Source organism: Monodon monoceros, unplaced genomic scaffold (genome assembly GCF_005190385.1).
Source record: "Monodon monoceros isolate NGI ecotype Baffin Bay Population unplaced genomic scaffold, NGI_Narwhal_1 Super_Scaffold_10, whole genome shotgun sequence".
NCBI classification, from domain to species: Eukaryota; Metazoa; Chordata; class Mammalia; order Artiodactyla; family Monodontidae; genus Monodon; species Monodon monoceros.
In genome coordinates this window covers 6,392,053-6,409,388 of record NW_021703766.1, presented here as the reverse complement: position 1 = coordinate 6,409,388, position 17,336 = coordinate 6,392,053, and the positions used below count along the sequence as shown (strand labels likewise).

General features: G+C 45.8%; 1 protein-coding gene across 1 annotated transcript in view; it reads left to right on the top strand.

Annotated features, from left to right (window-relative positions):
- The window catches only part of HSD17B2 (hydroxysteroid 17-beta dehydrogenase 2), a 66,681-nt gene that overhangs the window by 35,206 nt on the left and 14,139 nt on the right, over window positions 1-17,336 (top strand). Inside the window, exons 2-3 of the mRNA XM_029208021.1 lie at window positions 5,943-6,155; window positions 11,458-11,643. Of these exons, the coding sequence (XP_029063854.1) occupies window positions 5,943-6,155; window positions 11,458-11,643 (399 nt within the window). The remainder of the gene's footprint in view (window positions 1-5,942; window positions 6,156-11,457; window positions 11,644-17,336) is intronic.

Genomic DNA, 17,336 nt, shown 5'->3' with positions numbered 1-17,336 from the left:
AATAGCGTAAATCCACTTACAATCAGCCCACCAGCTCTGGAACTGTACAATTCTTAATTCTTCTGAATTAAAGTGATTCACGTCTTTGTTTTTCACACAAATTGACTTTATTAATATTTTAGAATAAATCACTATTTCACATTCACTCCTATTTTTCAAAAATGGGACTCTAGTACTCGTTGCTTGCTCCAAGCTGATGGATTTCCAGGCCACTAGAGATAGAATGATCTCAAAGGGCATAGCTTAAAACCACCCCCAGCATTTTCCCCACCCTCTCTTGGGGTAGACATCCAACTCAATATGTTTGCTGGGACTCATTTTTGAGTCAGGAGCCCTAGTGCCATAGGACTCTCTCTCTCTGCATTTTTAAGGCATTAAGGCCAATGTCCTTTTTCTTTCTTTTTTTTTTTTTTTAACATTTATTTATTTTGGCTGCACCAGGTCTTAGTTGCAGCACGCAGGATCTTTGTTGTGGCATGCGGGATCTATAGTTGCGGCATGCAGGCTTCTTAGCTGCAGCATGTGAACTCTTAGTTGTGGCATGTGTGTGGGATCTAGTTCCCTGACCAGGGATCAAACTCGGGCCCCCTACACTGGGAGCACAGAGTCTTACCCACTGGACCACCAGGGAAGTCCCAAGGCCAACGCCCTCTTAAATGCCCATTTAGCCAACTCATGCTTTTTTTTGATCACCTACTATATGCTAGGCCCTGTGCTCTGGAAGCTTTGAATATTTTACACTCCAGATGTTTATATGCCAAGCCCTGCCTGGGTTCCAACCTACCTCTGCCACGTGCAGCTGAATGACTTAACCCTTCTGTGTTTCAGTTTCCTCCTCTGTAAAGCGATGATAGTAAAATGACTTATCTCCCAGGGTGGTTGGAGTTAATATGTGTGAGGCTGGCATTAGAGTCATACTAGGTATGATACTTTTCAGAGGTTACTATTGGGTAACTTATGAAATACTTTGCCTTTTCACAAAGGCCCCCACCTTGTCTTTGGGTTTCTGGAGTGCACGAGGGCTACTCTATTTAGACAGGGAGCGGCTCCCCAGACACATACTTTCCCAAGGCCCTCTTAACCCTGCACAGCCCTAAGAAAACCAGGGCTAGCATAGCCTGATCTCTAACAGGAGATCAGAAATGATGTCTGGGTTAGAGCCACGCTACTGATAACAAGTCACATATGACAGGCGGGGCCTTGTGCAGAACATCCTCTGTCTTATTGACTTCCAAGGTCAGCCTAGGAGGGAGGTACTGGTATAACCCCACTTTCCAGATAAGGAAGTGGAGGATCCACATGACTATATGTAACATTTCCCAAGGCTCAGACATGGGAGAGGCAGAATCAAGCAGTCTGAGTCTTAACCAAGATGTTTAGCTGACTGTCAGTAGAGGCAAACTCCCCATCTACCAATATCATGAATGTAAAGGCCTGTAAGTCAAGAAGGATGTCATGTGCCTAGTATTATTTTAAAAAAAAAAAGATCTATTATAGCAATTACAGGGACTGTTAAGCACATCACAAATATCAACTGGTGTAGGCACCATTATCAAGCCTATTTTACAGATGAGGAAGCTGAGGCACAGAGAGGTTAAATAACCTGACCAGGGTTGCACAGGTAGGGATGGTGGGGCCAGGCTCAAAACCAGGCCTCTATGCTACCTTTTCTCACTGGTAAGGACAAACAGATGGCCTCCCGTGAACTTTGGCTTTCTTAATTCACTGTCAAATAAAAAAAACAAATCCAGATTTTGTATGGAAAGACTTTATTCTACAGTATTACTATGGGGCCAGGGGCAGGACTGTTGCAGTGAAGGGAACACTTTGACCACAGCTCTGCAAGTATCTCAAGGGTTAGACAAAAAAGAGTTTTGCTTTCATGGGGAGGGTGAACAAGTCTGAAAAGAACCAGGTGAGGGGAATGGGGATAGGCCAGGAGTGATCAGACGGCAGAGGAGGGACCATCTTCTCTGAGGCCAGCCTGTTCTCAGGAGGGGCTATCTGCTGCCTCAGGCTGATGGTGGGCCAGGACCTGGGGGAAGGAAAGAATCTATACCAAAGTTTGGTTAACGAGCATTTTGTTCCAGTGACTCTCTGGGGACAAACAGTTTAGCTTGTCATTTATGAAGCAAAGGGTTGGAATTTGGAGGGCCTGGGTCTGGCCTTGTCATTGGTAAACTAGGAGGGCATCCCTGAATCCTCTCTAATTCACGTGGAGAAGGTGACTCCTTTGCAGGAAACTATTTCCCAGAACACAAAGAGTGGAAGTGGTTTTTTTGCGGTACGCGGGCCTCTCACTGCTGTGGCCCCTCCTGCCATGGAGCACAGGCTCCAGACGCGCAGGCTCAGCGGCCATGGCTCACGAGCCCAGCTGCTCCGCGGCATGTGGGATCTTCCCGGACCGGGGCACGAACCCGCGCCCCCTGCATCGGTAGGCGGACTCTCAACCACTGCGCCACCAGGGAAGCCCTGGAAGTGTTTTTTAACTTTTGCTGTTTTCCAGGACCACAGGGCTCGGTAAAGTTCAATATGTCATCTCTCATTTTGTGGCTAGCATCTCCCGTAGGCCAGGCTCTTCCTAGGAACTTTCCGAAGGGAGTTAGATCCTGGATTCACGAAGCTGCTTAAGCTGGTCTAAGGCATTACCTTGGAAACTGTCTTTGGATCATTCTCTACTCAGAGAAAATGGGGTCAGGATCAAAGTGTCTCTTCCTTCTTTAACTTAGCATAATGTTTTCAAGATTCATCCTTGTTGTAGCGTGTATCAAAACTCCATTCCCTTCTACAGCTGAATAATATTCCACTGTACGGCTAGACCACGTTTTGTTTATCCACCCGGCCACTGATAGATGACCCTTTCTCGCCTTCCTTGGTAGGCACCCTGGCTGAGTTCATTCGCTGCGTGGAGGTGAAGGCCACAGCCTGCATCTCCGCACCACAGGATGATTCTCTCTGCGCAGAGGCAACATGCTGGCATCCTGATATGACACAAACCTTTCAGGGGAACTGGGAGCTCTACAACCCATGGCCCCAATATGCCCAGCCACACCACCCAGGAGGCAGAAGCACAGGGTGTGGTGCGTCGCAAATGGGAGGGGCCTTCTGTGAACACCTGCTCTCACCCAGCAGAGGGTGTATCATCTGGCTCCAGGGTCACGCTTCACTCCAGTCTGGCTCTGAGTTAGTTATTTCCAGGTTAATTCCTATCCTTCCTTGCTGGGCCACAAGAGGCTCATTCAGAGGCTGGCTTCCCCAGACCTTCCTTCTCTGCTTTCACAGATAAAGGAGAAGGTGGTCCAGGATAATGAAGAGTCATGCACTGGGATTCAGGTCCATCCCTTCTATCTCTGTGACCTTGGTCTCTCTCATTTTCACTTTCCCCATCTGTAAAATGGGAATGATAATCTCTACTGGAGACATGGGGAGAATAATTTTACAAGACAGATTTGACCACCAGTGACATTTGGTGGTTTCCAGGGAGAGGCCACATGCATTGCAGCCGCCACCTGGTGAACTCGCCACTGTCAAAGATCTGGCCTCAGATCTTTTTTATTTTTTCCTCTAAAATACTTAGCTTTATTAGAGAAATGGTACTAAAAATAACAAAGATTCAAACAACATTTGCTCTATTCTACTTACATATCATAAATAAGAAGCTTTGATGCAAGACACACACTCCTTCACAATCTTTCCACGCAGACCCTGAAGCTGGATTTGTCCAACGTCAGGTCCATTTCTACAGGGCAAAGCTACATTTGCAGGGCTCGCAAAATTGTTATACGCATGTAGTATTATATTTTAAAACCAGAATTCTAATGTGCTAATTTATAGCACAGCAGAGATCTGTCACGTGGCCCAGACGCTTAGGTCTGCCTCGATTGGTACGGTCTCCTCCTCTGACCAGGACCAGGCAGGAAACCATGCACACACAGGTAGATGTGGACATACAAGAAACAAAGTAAAGTGCAATCAACTATGGTAACCAGACGCCTACATCTTGTGTTAGGAGGGGCAGAAGTGCCCGCGTCTTCTGTCTGAGGGGCAGAAGTGCCCGCGTCTTCTGTCTGAGGGGCAGAAGTGCCCGCGTCTTCTGTCTGAGGGGCAGAAGTGCCCGCACCTCTTCCTAAGGCTGCGCTCTCTTGGGCAGTGTTTGCAGACACCACCTGCAACGGCCTTTTGGTGATACCTTTTCCTATACTTACAGGGCCCATCTTCGTTCTAATTGGCACGACCTTTAAAAGAAGAGAAATTACACAAGAAAAATCAGTACTCTCTTGCAGCAAAAATGGAAAACATTGTAAAACAAAGCTCTGTCCATTCTGCCTCTCCTCCTAGAGGCAACTACTATTATCATCTTGGTGTCCCTCCTTCCAAATCTTTCCTTTTATATTTGCATGCATAGGTAGGTAGAGCATTAGTTTCTTCCACCCCTGTTTTGGGTCATAAATTGGATTCTTTATAATAATTGCTGTACTGTAACATTTTATTTCACTTAACAAAGTATCTTGGAGCAGTATCTATTCCAGTTTATATAGTTCTACCCTATCTTTTAAAATCACTGTGTCATATTCCATCATGGGTACCATAATTTATGCAACCATTCTCCAATTCATGGATGTTAAGGTTAATTCCTTCTTTTGCTATTACATACAGTCCTGTAAAGAACATCCTTTGTCTCTGAATATATGTGAGTTTTTCCTCTAGGATAGATACTGAGACTTTTTGGGTCTCAGTATCTAAAATGGTCATAGATTTCACCCCTTCACATTTATCAGCAATATCTGTGAATGCCTGTTTCTCTGTCCTTTTCCCTTTTGATGGTGATTATCTTCTCTCTGGAGACAGTAACACTTCTGGTCAGATTCCAGGCAGGTCTTGTTAGCTTCGAAGTCAGACATCTTTTCTGATCACTGACATACTGAACCTTGAGTTGACTGTCAGCATGCTGATTTCCTGAATTTTCTGATTCTTAGGGGGATGCCTGACTGTAACCCCCAACTGCTGACAAGACAGATTCCCTAAAGGTTTACAGGAAAGACTGCCTCACACAGCCGATGTGAAGATGATCTCTCGTCTTTAGAGCTGTAGAAACATATTAATTGTTACACGTTTATTCTGGTATGGCTCAAAGGGTAATTTTATGTCCACGTTGTCTTCATCTTCGGAATTTCAGGTATCTACGTTTGTACTTGTGGGCGTGAAACAATTTCTCTAGGGTCCGTAATATCCTCCAGAGTGGGTTGGGTAAACTCCCATCTCAAATTCTGGTAGGCTTGACATGTATTTTACATATGATCTTATCCTTTGGTTTCACAAAGCAGTGCACTTAGGGATTTCTATCTGGTTTCTGTTGCAGGTGTCTTCCTAGGATTGATGTCTATTCAGTGGTTTGGGAGAAGGCCATGGCTAGGGAAAAAGTTCTGAAGAGGTGAGAAGGGCAGGTGGCTATGAGCCTTCATCTTTCATAATCCAGAAGGAGGTGGCCCCTGTGGGCAGCCTCTGCTATTGTCCTGGGTCCACTATGAAGCAGGACACGACACTTTGCTACATCTTTAAAATGAAGAAAACAACTGCAAAGTACTAGTTTGTAATGAATGTTTTACCGAAGATTTTATGCAGTGATGGAGGTTATTACATAAAATACTACATGCGGAGATTAATAAAAAAGCTTCCATTAGATGTCTTAGTTTTCCCTCCTACGTTCTTTGGCCACCAGCCACTCCTGGACCCCTCCCCCTCATCAGCATTTCTCCTCCCACTTATGCCCCCACCTCAAATTCTACCTCACCTCCTTTCTTTTAAAAAATCAAACTTCCTCAAGACCTACTCTCTCCAGAGAACATGGACCATCATAAATAGCATGCAGTGATTTTTTTCTTCAATGATTTTTCCTGCCATTGTGGTTTGAGCCCACTTTGTATTGCCTTGACCCCTTGCAGGTGGCGATTCTGGGATTGGCCATGCTTTGTCCAAGTATCTGGACGAGTTGGGCTTCACGGTATTTGCTGGAGTTCTGGATGAAAAGGGATCTGGAGCAGAGGAATTACGAAGAACCTGCTCCAAGCGTCTCTCCGTGCTCCAGCTGGACATTACCGACCCGCAACAGATAAAAGATGCCCACAGCAAAGTGAAGGAAAAGCTGCAGAACAGAGGTACTGCCTTCAGCCACCCGCGCCCTCGAGTGCCCTCCACCCTCCTTGAAGACGCCCAACACTGGTTCCGGCCTCTAATTACCATTGTCCTCTAGTCTGTTCTGGCACCTGGAGACCCCTGTACTGAGCACCTGCCACATGCTGGCACCTTTTGCAGACATGAAGACATTAGGAATGAGTCAGGTGTGGTCCGTCCTCAGAACTTACAGAATTCTCCATCCCATTCCCTCCAGCATCTGCTTGGCCACGCTCCCATTAATTACTGCCCCTCCTCATTTCTTTCCTCTCACCGATATTAACTTGTATTAGACTTAAGAAAATAGCGTCATAATCACGGTCTTCCCTTAGCCACTGCCTTTCTCTTCCTCTTCCTTTACATCCAAGCTCCTTCGAACCCTGCCACCCTGTTCTCACTTCTCACCATGCCTCCTAAGTGGTCTGGCCAAGCGAATCAGTATTATCCTAAACACCAAGCTCTTAATTTCTCTGCTGTGTTTCAGTGTGTTGATTATCCTCCCCTGCTTGGGCTTTGGGGTCTCCAGCCCCCTCTTGCCCTCCTAGTTCTCTGCTCATTCTTTCTGCTTCTCCTGTATGAACCTCTTCCTCTGCCCCTCCCCCCATTCCCCTAAATGTGAATGTTACTGAGGGCTCCATCCCCAAACTTCCCACTCCATGTTTCCCGGGATGTACTGTTCTCTCCTTACACCAGGAATTCTCACCTGGGAAGTGTTTTAAAATACCTGTGCTTGGGCCCAGGATGGGCTATGTAACTTGGGGGGGCCCAGGGCAAAATGCAAATTATGTGGTGCTCCTTGTTTACAAAATGTTTAAGATGTTTAGGTGGTGCCAGCAGAAAATTAAACCAAACATGAGACCTTTCTGAAACACAGGTCACACACCCGTGATACCCACCCAACCTGGGACCTTCCCCCAACAGGTTAAATCAGTATCTACAGACAATAACTCAGCTAATACTTCCACAGCGAGGCCAGTACTGTTGTTCTCCTTTTGCTGAGAATGTCCACTGTAAAGAAGATCCCATTTGGGGGTCCCAGGCATCAGTACATTTGAAAGCTCCCCAGGTGATGCTAATATTCTGCCAGAGTTGAGAAACACTGCGATTTAATACGATAACTTCTGAATGTGTATTACCAACCTAGCTCTCCTCTAAACGTCAGGACCTATATGCATATAAAATTGGTTAGCAGACATCCCACCTCAATTTGTCAAAAACCGACCTCATTATCTTTTTCTCTGCTGCCGGTCTGCAAATCAGTTTACCCTCCTGCATCCGACGGCTCAGACATTGGCTCAAACACCAGCACTGCCACCTTATCTGTCATTCAAGTCAGCAGCTGGGTGGGTCACTTAGACCTGCCGCTTACCCTCGATTTCTGCATCCTATTGGTCCAGAGTCCTGTCAATTCTACGTCCTACATCTTTATCATCCCACCCCTTCCTATCATCCCCAGGCAGCTGTGGCTTGACTGGGGCCCTCATCTCCCTCCTGAACTCCCACAATGGTCTCCTTGCAACCAGGCTTTCCTTCCCCATTCCAAATGGAGAGTGGTCTTTACAATGTGCACATCTTATAGTGTCATCCATTTCCTGAAAACCTTTTTTTTTTTTTTGCCGTACGCGGGCCTCTCACTGTTGTGGCCTCTCCCTTTGCGAAGCACAGGCTCCGGACTCGCAGGCCCAGCGGCCACGGCCCACGGGCCCAGCCGCTCCGCGGCACGCGGGACCCCCCTGGACCGGGGCACGAACCCGCGACCCCCGCATCGGCAGGCGGACTCCCAACCACTGCGCCACCAGGGAAGCCCATCCTGAAAACCTTTTGATAATCAGAGCTTCCATGTCTTGCATTCCTCCCATGAGCAAGGCCTATGCTTTGCCTCATTGAATGGTTCTGTGGTTCTCCATCCACCACCAAACACCTTAACAAGGATCCGAAGGTCCTTCAGGAAAATGGCGTTTGCCAAACCCTTAGTCTGCAATACCTGCTGGTCCACTCAGTAAATTCTGGAATGGTTTCCAGAACAGAATGTACTAGTTTACATCTTTGCACGTCCAGCTTCCTCTTACCCAAATTCCCCTCTTGCCTCACTCCATTCCTCTAGACTTTTGCTTTTGTCCAGCTGCAGACTCTACTCTCAAAGGAGACCTAGCTCAAACATCTCTTGCATGACCCTCCTGGTAATCCAGGTAACATCATTCACTTCCTGTTCTAGACCTTCACCTGATATCCGTTGCACACACTGGTATTACCAATTATACAAATCTGTCCATCTCTCATTCCTCACCACAAGGTTCCTTGAGAACCAGAACCATGTCTCCAACAGGATCCTTTCAGAGGCAAGTGACACAACCCAATTCAAAATTGCTAAAGCATAAAGGGAATGTATTTTGCTTATATAATTAAAAAGGCCCATTGATTTCAGGCATGTCTGGATCCAGGCACTTAAGCAACGTCATCAGCACCCAGTCTCTGTTTCTTAGCTCTGCTTTCTCCTGTTTTGCCCTCACTTGGGGGTTTTCCGTGGAGGCCTCAAGCACTTCCTGCTTACATCCTCTTTACAGCTGACTTTCCCAGCAAAAAGAGAGTAATATTATCTGCTTCATTTGGTAGTTGAAGGAGTTATTATATACAGAGCACTTACAAGAGTCCCTGACATGAGGCAAGCAGTCAGTAAGAACCCCTATTTTCCATTCATTCAACATTAAGCACAGCCCCTGGCATATAGTAAGTGCCCAATATACATCTGAGAAATGAGATGTACATCACTCAAGATACAGAACTGTTCCGTCACCACCAGGCTTTCTCATGCTACCTTTTTAGAGCCCTATTCTCATCCTTAACCTGTTCTCTATCTCTTTAACTTTGTCATTTAAAGAATATTCTATAGATCTGCCACCTGTTTTTGTGTAGCCTGTGAGCTCAGGATGGTTTTTACATTTTTAAATGGTTAAAAGAAATCAGAAGATTTTTTTGACGCATGAGAACTATGTGGAATACGAATGTCAATGTCCATAATGTTTTATTGGAACACAGCCACTCCCATTCATTTACAGATTGTCTGTAATGGCAGAGTTCAGTGAGTAGGACGTGCAGTGCTAAATATTTACTATCCACCCTTTTGTAGAAAATGTTTGCTGGCCCCTGTTTTAGGGCATTCTCGAGCTGCCACCTGCATGTGGACTGGTCAAAGGTGTGCATCAGGCTGAGTGAGTTAAAACCATCATTTGGAGGTGGGAGTGGAGGCATCCTCTCCTCCCATCACCATCCTTGTAATAGCTGTTGAGCTCTTACTACATGCCAGGCATCATCTCACTTAATGCTCCCAATCACTATTACATGTAAATGTCAGACCACCAACTCAGGTGTGCAAGAATTGTAATTTTATTTTCTATAAGTCAGCGCAGTTTCTATTTTGAGCCATCTTTCTGCCACGTGGCGAAAACTGTTTCAGTCATTTTGAGCTTTATCCCATTTCCCCAGGGTAGCATCTTAAATTCCTGGGGATGGGACATTTCATCTTCAATGGTCAGTGCCTCATGCTGGACTCTGCTGAGATGTCCAGTGCTCTGTCCAGTCCTCATGCAGGTTGGCTGCTACCTACTTCTTGGAAGCCATCAGAAAGGCACTGTTAGGGTTGGTGCCTCCCGCCATTTCTGTGCTTTTGCTAGCACTGAGGCTCGTTCTGCTCCTCTGCATAGCCCACTGGTTCTCACACTTGGGTGTGCATCAGGATTACCTCGAGGGCACGTTATATCACAGTGCTGAGCTTCAACAACAATTTCTGATCATCAGTTTCTGATCCAGCTGGTCTGAGGTGGGGCTCCAGAATGTGCATTTCTAACAAGTTCTCAGTTGATGCTGATGCTGCTGGTTTTGGGCCACACCTTGAGAAACAGCTGGTCTAAACCATGCCGAGGCTCAGGGAACTCAGAGAATCTGCTTCAGGTCTATCTAGCTGAACATACCCCGGATGTTGCTCCTCTGTAAAGAGGACCCAGGGACTTCGCTGGTGGCGCAGTGGTTAAGAATCCGCCTGCCAATGCAGGGGACGCAGGTTCAAGCCCGAGTCCGGGAAGATCCCACATGCTGCGGAGCAACTAAGCCCGTGCGCCACAACTACTGAAGCCTGTGCACCTAGAGCCCGTGCTGCGCAACAAGAGAAGCCTCCGCAACGAGAAGCCCGCGCACCGCAACGAAGAGTAGCCCCCACTTGCTGCAACTAGAGAAAGCCCGTGCACAGCAACGAAGACCCAACGCAGCCAAAAATATATAAATTAATTTTTTTGAAAAGCCCAGAAATTAGAAAATCAAGAGGACCCAGGTCACTCACTTCTGCTCCAGATCCCCCTCCCCCAAAACATCTGGAGTTTTTGTATTACCTGTCTGCTACCGTTTAGGGCGATGATTCCAAAGCTTGGTTGTACATTGGAATCACCTAGGTAGGGACTTAAAAACTACTAATGCCAAGGTCCCCTTTCTTCACCACCCCACAATTTCTGATCTAATTGGCTCGGGTGTGGCCTGGGCATTGGGGTTTTAAAAAGCTCCCCAGGTGATTTTAATGTGAAGTCAAAGATGAAAAATCACTAGTTGTGGACAGCGGTTCTCCAAGTGTGGTCCAGGCCTGCAGCATCAGCATCACCTGGGAACTTGTTAGAGATGCAGATTCTCAGGCCCTACCCCAGACACCCCCAATCAGATTCTCTGGAGGTGGGGCCTGGCGACCTGTGTGTGAACAAGACCTCTTGGTGATCCTGGTCAGTCAAGGGGATCAGGCTGGCTGGGGAAGGGCCTAGAGCTCAGGGACTCTGCAATCTTTTTCGCTCTTGGCAATTCTGCTCTAGTTTTCCCGGACCAAGGAATCTTTTCTAGTCGAAGGAAAAGGGAAGACAGGATCTTATATCATTGCACTGCATATAAGATATATCGTCTTATATCTGCATGTCCGAAAGGTATCATTCTGTCTCCACACACTCCTTTGAGGGAGAAACATGAGGTAGACTTTGATTAAATCTCCTCCTTGCTGTGTCATCCCTCCACAGGTATAACAAATATCTAGCTGCTCGGATGTAGGAAAGGGCTTTGAGGCAAAAGAATATTCCTGCAAAAAACCATTGCTTAATATTTCACAAGTAATCAAGGAGATTAAGGTTTGAGAGTTGAAGTGATCTGCCTAGATCCTAAATCTCAAAGGGACCCTTTTGACTTCAGAGCTTGAAGGGTTAAAAATCTTCCCACTCTCCCATCTTGCCTGGCCTCAGAGTTGTTCCCTTCTGTCCTCAGGACTGTGGGCTGTGGTCAACAATGCTGGGATCCTTGGCCTCCCAACTGACGGGGAGCTCATTCCCATGACCGAATACAAACGATGCATGGCCGTGAACTTCTTCGGGGCCGTGGAAGTCACAAAGGCATTTTTGCCTCTTCTTAGGAAATCCAAGGGGAGGCTGGTGAACATCAGCAGCATGGCAGGTGAGTTGACCTTTCCCCACAAGGTCGTGGGTGCTGGTCATGCAAGATGTGACCCTCAGTGCTCCCTGGGGGCTGAACGAGAAAGCAGGGCACTCTCACGCAGGGCTGGGTGAAGAATAGTCAAATCGTGTGTTTACCGTTGATCTGAGTACAATAAAACCTTTCTTTCCTTTCAAATCCTTCCATGTACTGACTCTTACCTACCTTCTAACTCATCTATTCATCACTGGGGATTTAGGGCTCTCACACATCTTCACAGTGCGACCGCTAATGCACAAGCTTCCTAGATTTGGAAAGGAAACCCTGCATACACTTCACGTCATCGTGACAGGGAACCTGTTTTCAACCCTCCCTGAATTCTGCACACTCTGTTGTTCCCTGTGAGATGAATAGCAAATGTCTTCACTCTGTTGGCACTGTCAGAGCCCTGTGTCTCAGTTGGCTGCCTGCTAGGATTTTCCATAAGACAATTCCCATCGTTCTGCAATCTCAAGGCAGTTGGGGCAGGGTGTGACATTTGATAACTCATCTCTCTCCATTTCAGAGAACAGATAGTCAACAAGTCAAGGGTTTAACGATCTCCCTTCCATAAAAAATGCCCATGCATGTGATGTTCCTCTAGAACAGATATTTCCAAACTGGGGTTCCTCAGAGCCTTACTCAGCTTTGAGTGGTGTCCATGGGGTTGTCTTTTGGGCCACTGCACGGGTGAGAGGGAAGCCAAGAGGGTGGGCTCTGGACTCCAGGATCCTGCCTTCACATTGAGGAATACCACTCTTCACTGTTGGATCAGTTGGTTCTGAGTGATATATTTTTTTTTTAAATAAAGGATCCAACTATTTGGTTGGTTGGTTTGGTTTCTTTGTATTTTTTTTTTAAGGGAGTCATTTTTGTGTATTTTCTAGACAATCATTGTTGTCCCTCATATTTTCTTCCCTGGTTCTAACTTAGCAACTTCTTCTAACTTACTAGCTATGTGAGTGTGTCACTAGTGTTGCTGGTTGGCCTGAGGAAGGAAGGAAGGAAAGAAGGAAGGGAGGGAGGGAGGGAGGGAGGGATGGAGGGAGGGAGGGATGGAGGGAGGGAAGGAGGAAGGAAGGGAAGGGAAGGGAAGGAAAAGAGGGAGGGAGGAGGAGAAAGGATGGAGAGAGAGACGTCTAAGATGGTTAAGAGCAATGAGTACTGTATTTCAAATTTTATGAGAACCCCAAAATATTTCCAATTATTTTGCTACCTTGCTAAAGCAAACAAATCCTGAGAAAATACATTTGCAATATTTCACCCTTAACTTTCTTCTGAACTTAGCCTTTACAGTTTTGACCTCTGTAGAAACCTCACTTTTCTCAGTTCCCTGGTACAATCTGGTACATCTGGAAAAGTCTCACATGCTCCTTTGCCTCACTCATTCAACAAATATTTACTGAAAAGACTTATCATTGCCTTCTCCTTGACACAGCGACAAGGAAGTTTTTTCTCTTCCTCTCTTGGTTCTCAACTTTGAGCATAAGATTCGTTCATAAGATTTTACTTATGTATCACTGATATGCACACTACCTGCTATAGGCCCAGTGTCTGGCGTGAAGTAGAAGCTCAATTAATAAATGAAAAAATGCAAGTGTGCAGATGAATGAATGGGCAAGTGACGAATTTACGCTACAGAGGATGCCCATTCATACACCTTCAACTTGACCTCTAAAACTTCTTCTAAGCCAAGACTTTGAATGGACTTGTCACATATTTCCACTGGAGGAAAATGTTTGAACGTTAAAATAAATCACACATCTCACTCCTATTCTCACCACTGGACATGCATAATCTTTTATACTCAGCCTTACTAGTTCCATTCCAGTATCTTACCATCGTCACCAAGTCAACATGTCTGAAGCTAAACTTTCTATCAGCCATTCAGAGCTTCCTCTCTTGACTTCTTTCTGTTCATCTCCTAGTCTTTTAGGTTTCAGAGCTTTGAGCCTTCTTGGATTTGTTTCTCCCTGTGCCTTTCTCTCCTTTTCTCCCACCCAGTCAGTCACCAAGATGTATGGAGTCTTCCTTCATCACATCCAGCTTTGAATCCTTATGTTTCAAGGAAACTCTAGAAATAGGTTCATTTGCGGGACTCAGAAACCACTCAGGGAATTTTATAAAGTTGTTAAAACAATAGCATGAAAGCAGAACAGAAAGGAAGCGTATGTACTCGACAGGGCAGGTGTTTGTAAGAGGACAGGAGCCAAAGATCTTAAATCATGCTTATAGTTTCCCTCATGGATGAGGGGCAGAGGAGTTCAGCAGAATCCCTAGCATTTTGCTGATGAGCATTTTGCAAAACAATGGACAAGATTTTTGAGCAAGCGGATAAGAAGCTAGACTGTAACACAAGAATCAGAAAAGTCATGGCATGTGTAAAAGACACTATATAACCAACCACCAATCCACAAAATTCACATCCAATGTGATGCCAACTTGATGATGTGTCTCTTGGCAAAGCTAATGTAATAGTAATTTTGGAAAACGTACTTATTTGGGAGTTCACCCTGGTCTTTTTCTAATTTTGAAGATGGAGGTATGGAGAGAGAGGGAGACAGCCAGTAAGTGTTCTCCAAAAGGAGTTCATGGTTGCCCTGACCCACAGGTTGTCTTGAGTCTGGCACCTCGGCCACCCTCTGCATGACAAGAATTTCAGTGGTGTAGATTTATCGTGGAAGTTTGCATGAGCCAGGAGGAGCTGAGATGGAACTGATGACTCTGTTCAAGTTATCCACTGCTGTGCAGTAAATAACCGCAAAGCACGTGTCTCAGGATACTGTGAGTAGGCAACTGGTCTGGTAGAATTGTGGTTTCTCAAATACATGCATGACCTAAAACCTGGAACCTGGAATATGTGCCCTTACTTGGCAAAAGGGACTTTGCAGGTATGACTGAGTTAAGGATCTGAAAGGCAGAGATGATCCTAGATTATCTAGGTGGGTCTGATGCGGTTACAAGAATCCTTATAAGAGGGAGGCAGGAAGGTCAGACTCAAAGAGAGGTTGGAAGATGGAGGAAGAAGCCATGAGCCAAAGAATGCAGGTAACTTCCAGAGGCTGGAAAATTCGGGGGGGATAAACTGCCTAGGTTTTGATCCTGTCTTTACCACTGACAATGGAGTGACCTAGGACAAAGTCCTGAACTTCTGAGTTGCAGCTTCTGCATTTTCCGATGGGGATAATAATGATCGTTTCTTCTTAGGGCCGTGGTGAGATGAGATGAAATGACACGGTTTTAAGCATCAGCCTTGCACCTGGCATGTGGTAGAGTTAGAGACCCAAAAGCCATCTGCCATGAAGAGGCTGGCTCTGTGTGCACCTGTGGCTTTTTATCCTGCCAACTGCTGGCATTGCCACCTGGGACTGTTCCATCCTGCTGCTGTCACACACTAGCTCCTGGGCAAATAAGCCCAACAGGTCACTACTTCCACATTTGACCACATCTCCTCTGGGAGGATTTTCCACCCCCCTGTAATCATGTTTATCATCCCTCCCACAGAAATAGAATAGCTCTTTAACCTAAATCCTGGCAAGGAAGTTTGATAAATATTTAACCAAGGATTGTAGGAAGTGGGAGATGACTCTTTGATTGATTGTACGAAGGGCACTTGAAAAATCTTTATGTTTGAGAGGTCTAAAAGTCTTTTCTGGCCAGTTTTCTTCTTAAGAAATTGCAGAGTAAATACCCATGTTATGTCATAAGCTGTGATTGAATGAGAACAGCTGAAAGCAAACCTTATAAAACGACTAAGGCCTCAGGGATTTTGGCCGTTGTGCTTTGAATCGTGCTCCTGTATTACTAGCTGGGTGATCTGGGGCAAGTAGCCCCACTTGTCTGTGTCCATTTCATCTTCTGTCGTGATAGGGTGACACAGCTCCTGAGTCTAAGGCAGCATTTCTCAACCTGAACATTATCGATATCTGGGGGAGGCTAATTCTTTCTGTGGGGGGCTGTCCAATGCATTGTAGGATGTTTAGCAACATCTGTGTTCTTGACCCATTAGATGCAAGTAGCACCCAGCGCTGACCTTCAGGTATTACCACGTGTCCACTGGGGTGGGGGTGGGATGCAAAATCAGCCCCAGTTGAGAACTTCTGGTCTCAACCGTAGATCTAAATGCATTGTGGATTCTGAGTGTTTAGCACAGTTACTGGTACACAGAAAGTACCCTAGTAACAGGGACCTCTCTACTGAGAGACAGTAATGGTTGCCCATCACATCGAGCTATTTAAAATGCATGAAAATTACTTGACACCAAAGTAAGTGGCCTCAGAGAGTCTTACAAGTCTACAGATTTTAGGTATCCGGCAGATTTCACAGTTCCAAACTTGAGCCTGGTCTTACTTAGTCCGGAGGAGTTGACAAGGGGATCATTCCTGGATTTTTTTTCTTGCCGAGTTGGCTGCCTTAAGGGAATCATCTGGTAAATCATTCAGCCAGTCTCAGCTGCTCAGTGACGTGAGAGGAAGCCAAAGCTGAGATTTGTTTCCTTAAAACTCGCACACTAGCCAGGGCTTAGCGTAGGGTAAGGGGGAGAGGGGAGAGCAAGATGGAGTGAACGTCTTCATGCTGAGCTGAATTTGACGCTTACACCCCTGAAGTCGTTCAGTTCTAACGTGTGCAGGGTGCTGATACTGATTCCTTTTTAGATCAAGCACACTCTAGCCCAGGATCATCCAACTGGTAAACAATGAAGTCAGTGCTGGTAACTGGGTCTATTTAACTCCAAATTCTGGGTTCCTCTCACTTTTCCAGATTACCAAGCAAGAACACACCAGGGAAATGGGGGGCGGGGGGGAGGGCAAAAAAAACACAGACCCTAACGCTAGTACGTTCAAGCAATGATTAGGAAGTGTAGGCAATTTAGGGCTGCCTCCTACACCAGTGCTTCAAACATTAATGTGTATGGTGATCAGCTGGGGGTCTTGTTAACATGCAGAATTTGACTGAGTTGGTCTGAGGGGGGCCCAAGACTCTGTATTTCTATAACTAGTTCCTAAGTGACTGCTACTGGTCCCTGGACAATTTTTTCAAACTTCAGATGCATTTGATACACCAGGAGGCTACTTAATAACGACTGCAGGAAGTCAAAACTTCAATGAGATAACATTTCACACCCACCAGGATGGCTATAATCAAAAAACCAGAAAACAGCACTTGATGGCAAGGGTCTGGAGAAACTGGAACTCTCCTGAGTTGCTGGTGGGAACGTACAATGGTGCAACCTCTTTGGAAAACACTTGGCAGTTCCTCGATAAATTAAACACAGAGTTACGACTCAGCAGTTCTACTCATAAGTGTATGCTCAAGAGAACAGAAAACAGGTGCTCCAACAAACACTTGTACATAGGTATTCATAGCATTATTTATAATAGCCAGAGAAGGAAACAACCCAAATGTCCATCAACTGATGAATAAATAAACAAAATGTGGTCTATCCATACAATGGAATATTATTAATCCATAAAAAGGAATGAGGCACTGATACTCTGAAGGGTGAATCTTGAAAAGATTGTGCTAAGTGACAGAAGCCAGACACAAAAGGCCATACCTTGGGACAATCCTATTTATGTGAAATGTCCAAAACAGGCAAACCCATAGAGACAGAAAGCATTTTAGTGGTTGTCAAGGGCTGGGGTATGGGGGTTCCTTTTGTGGCATTGAAAATA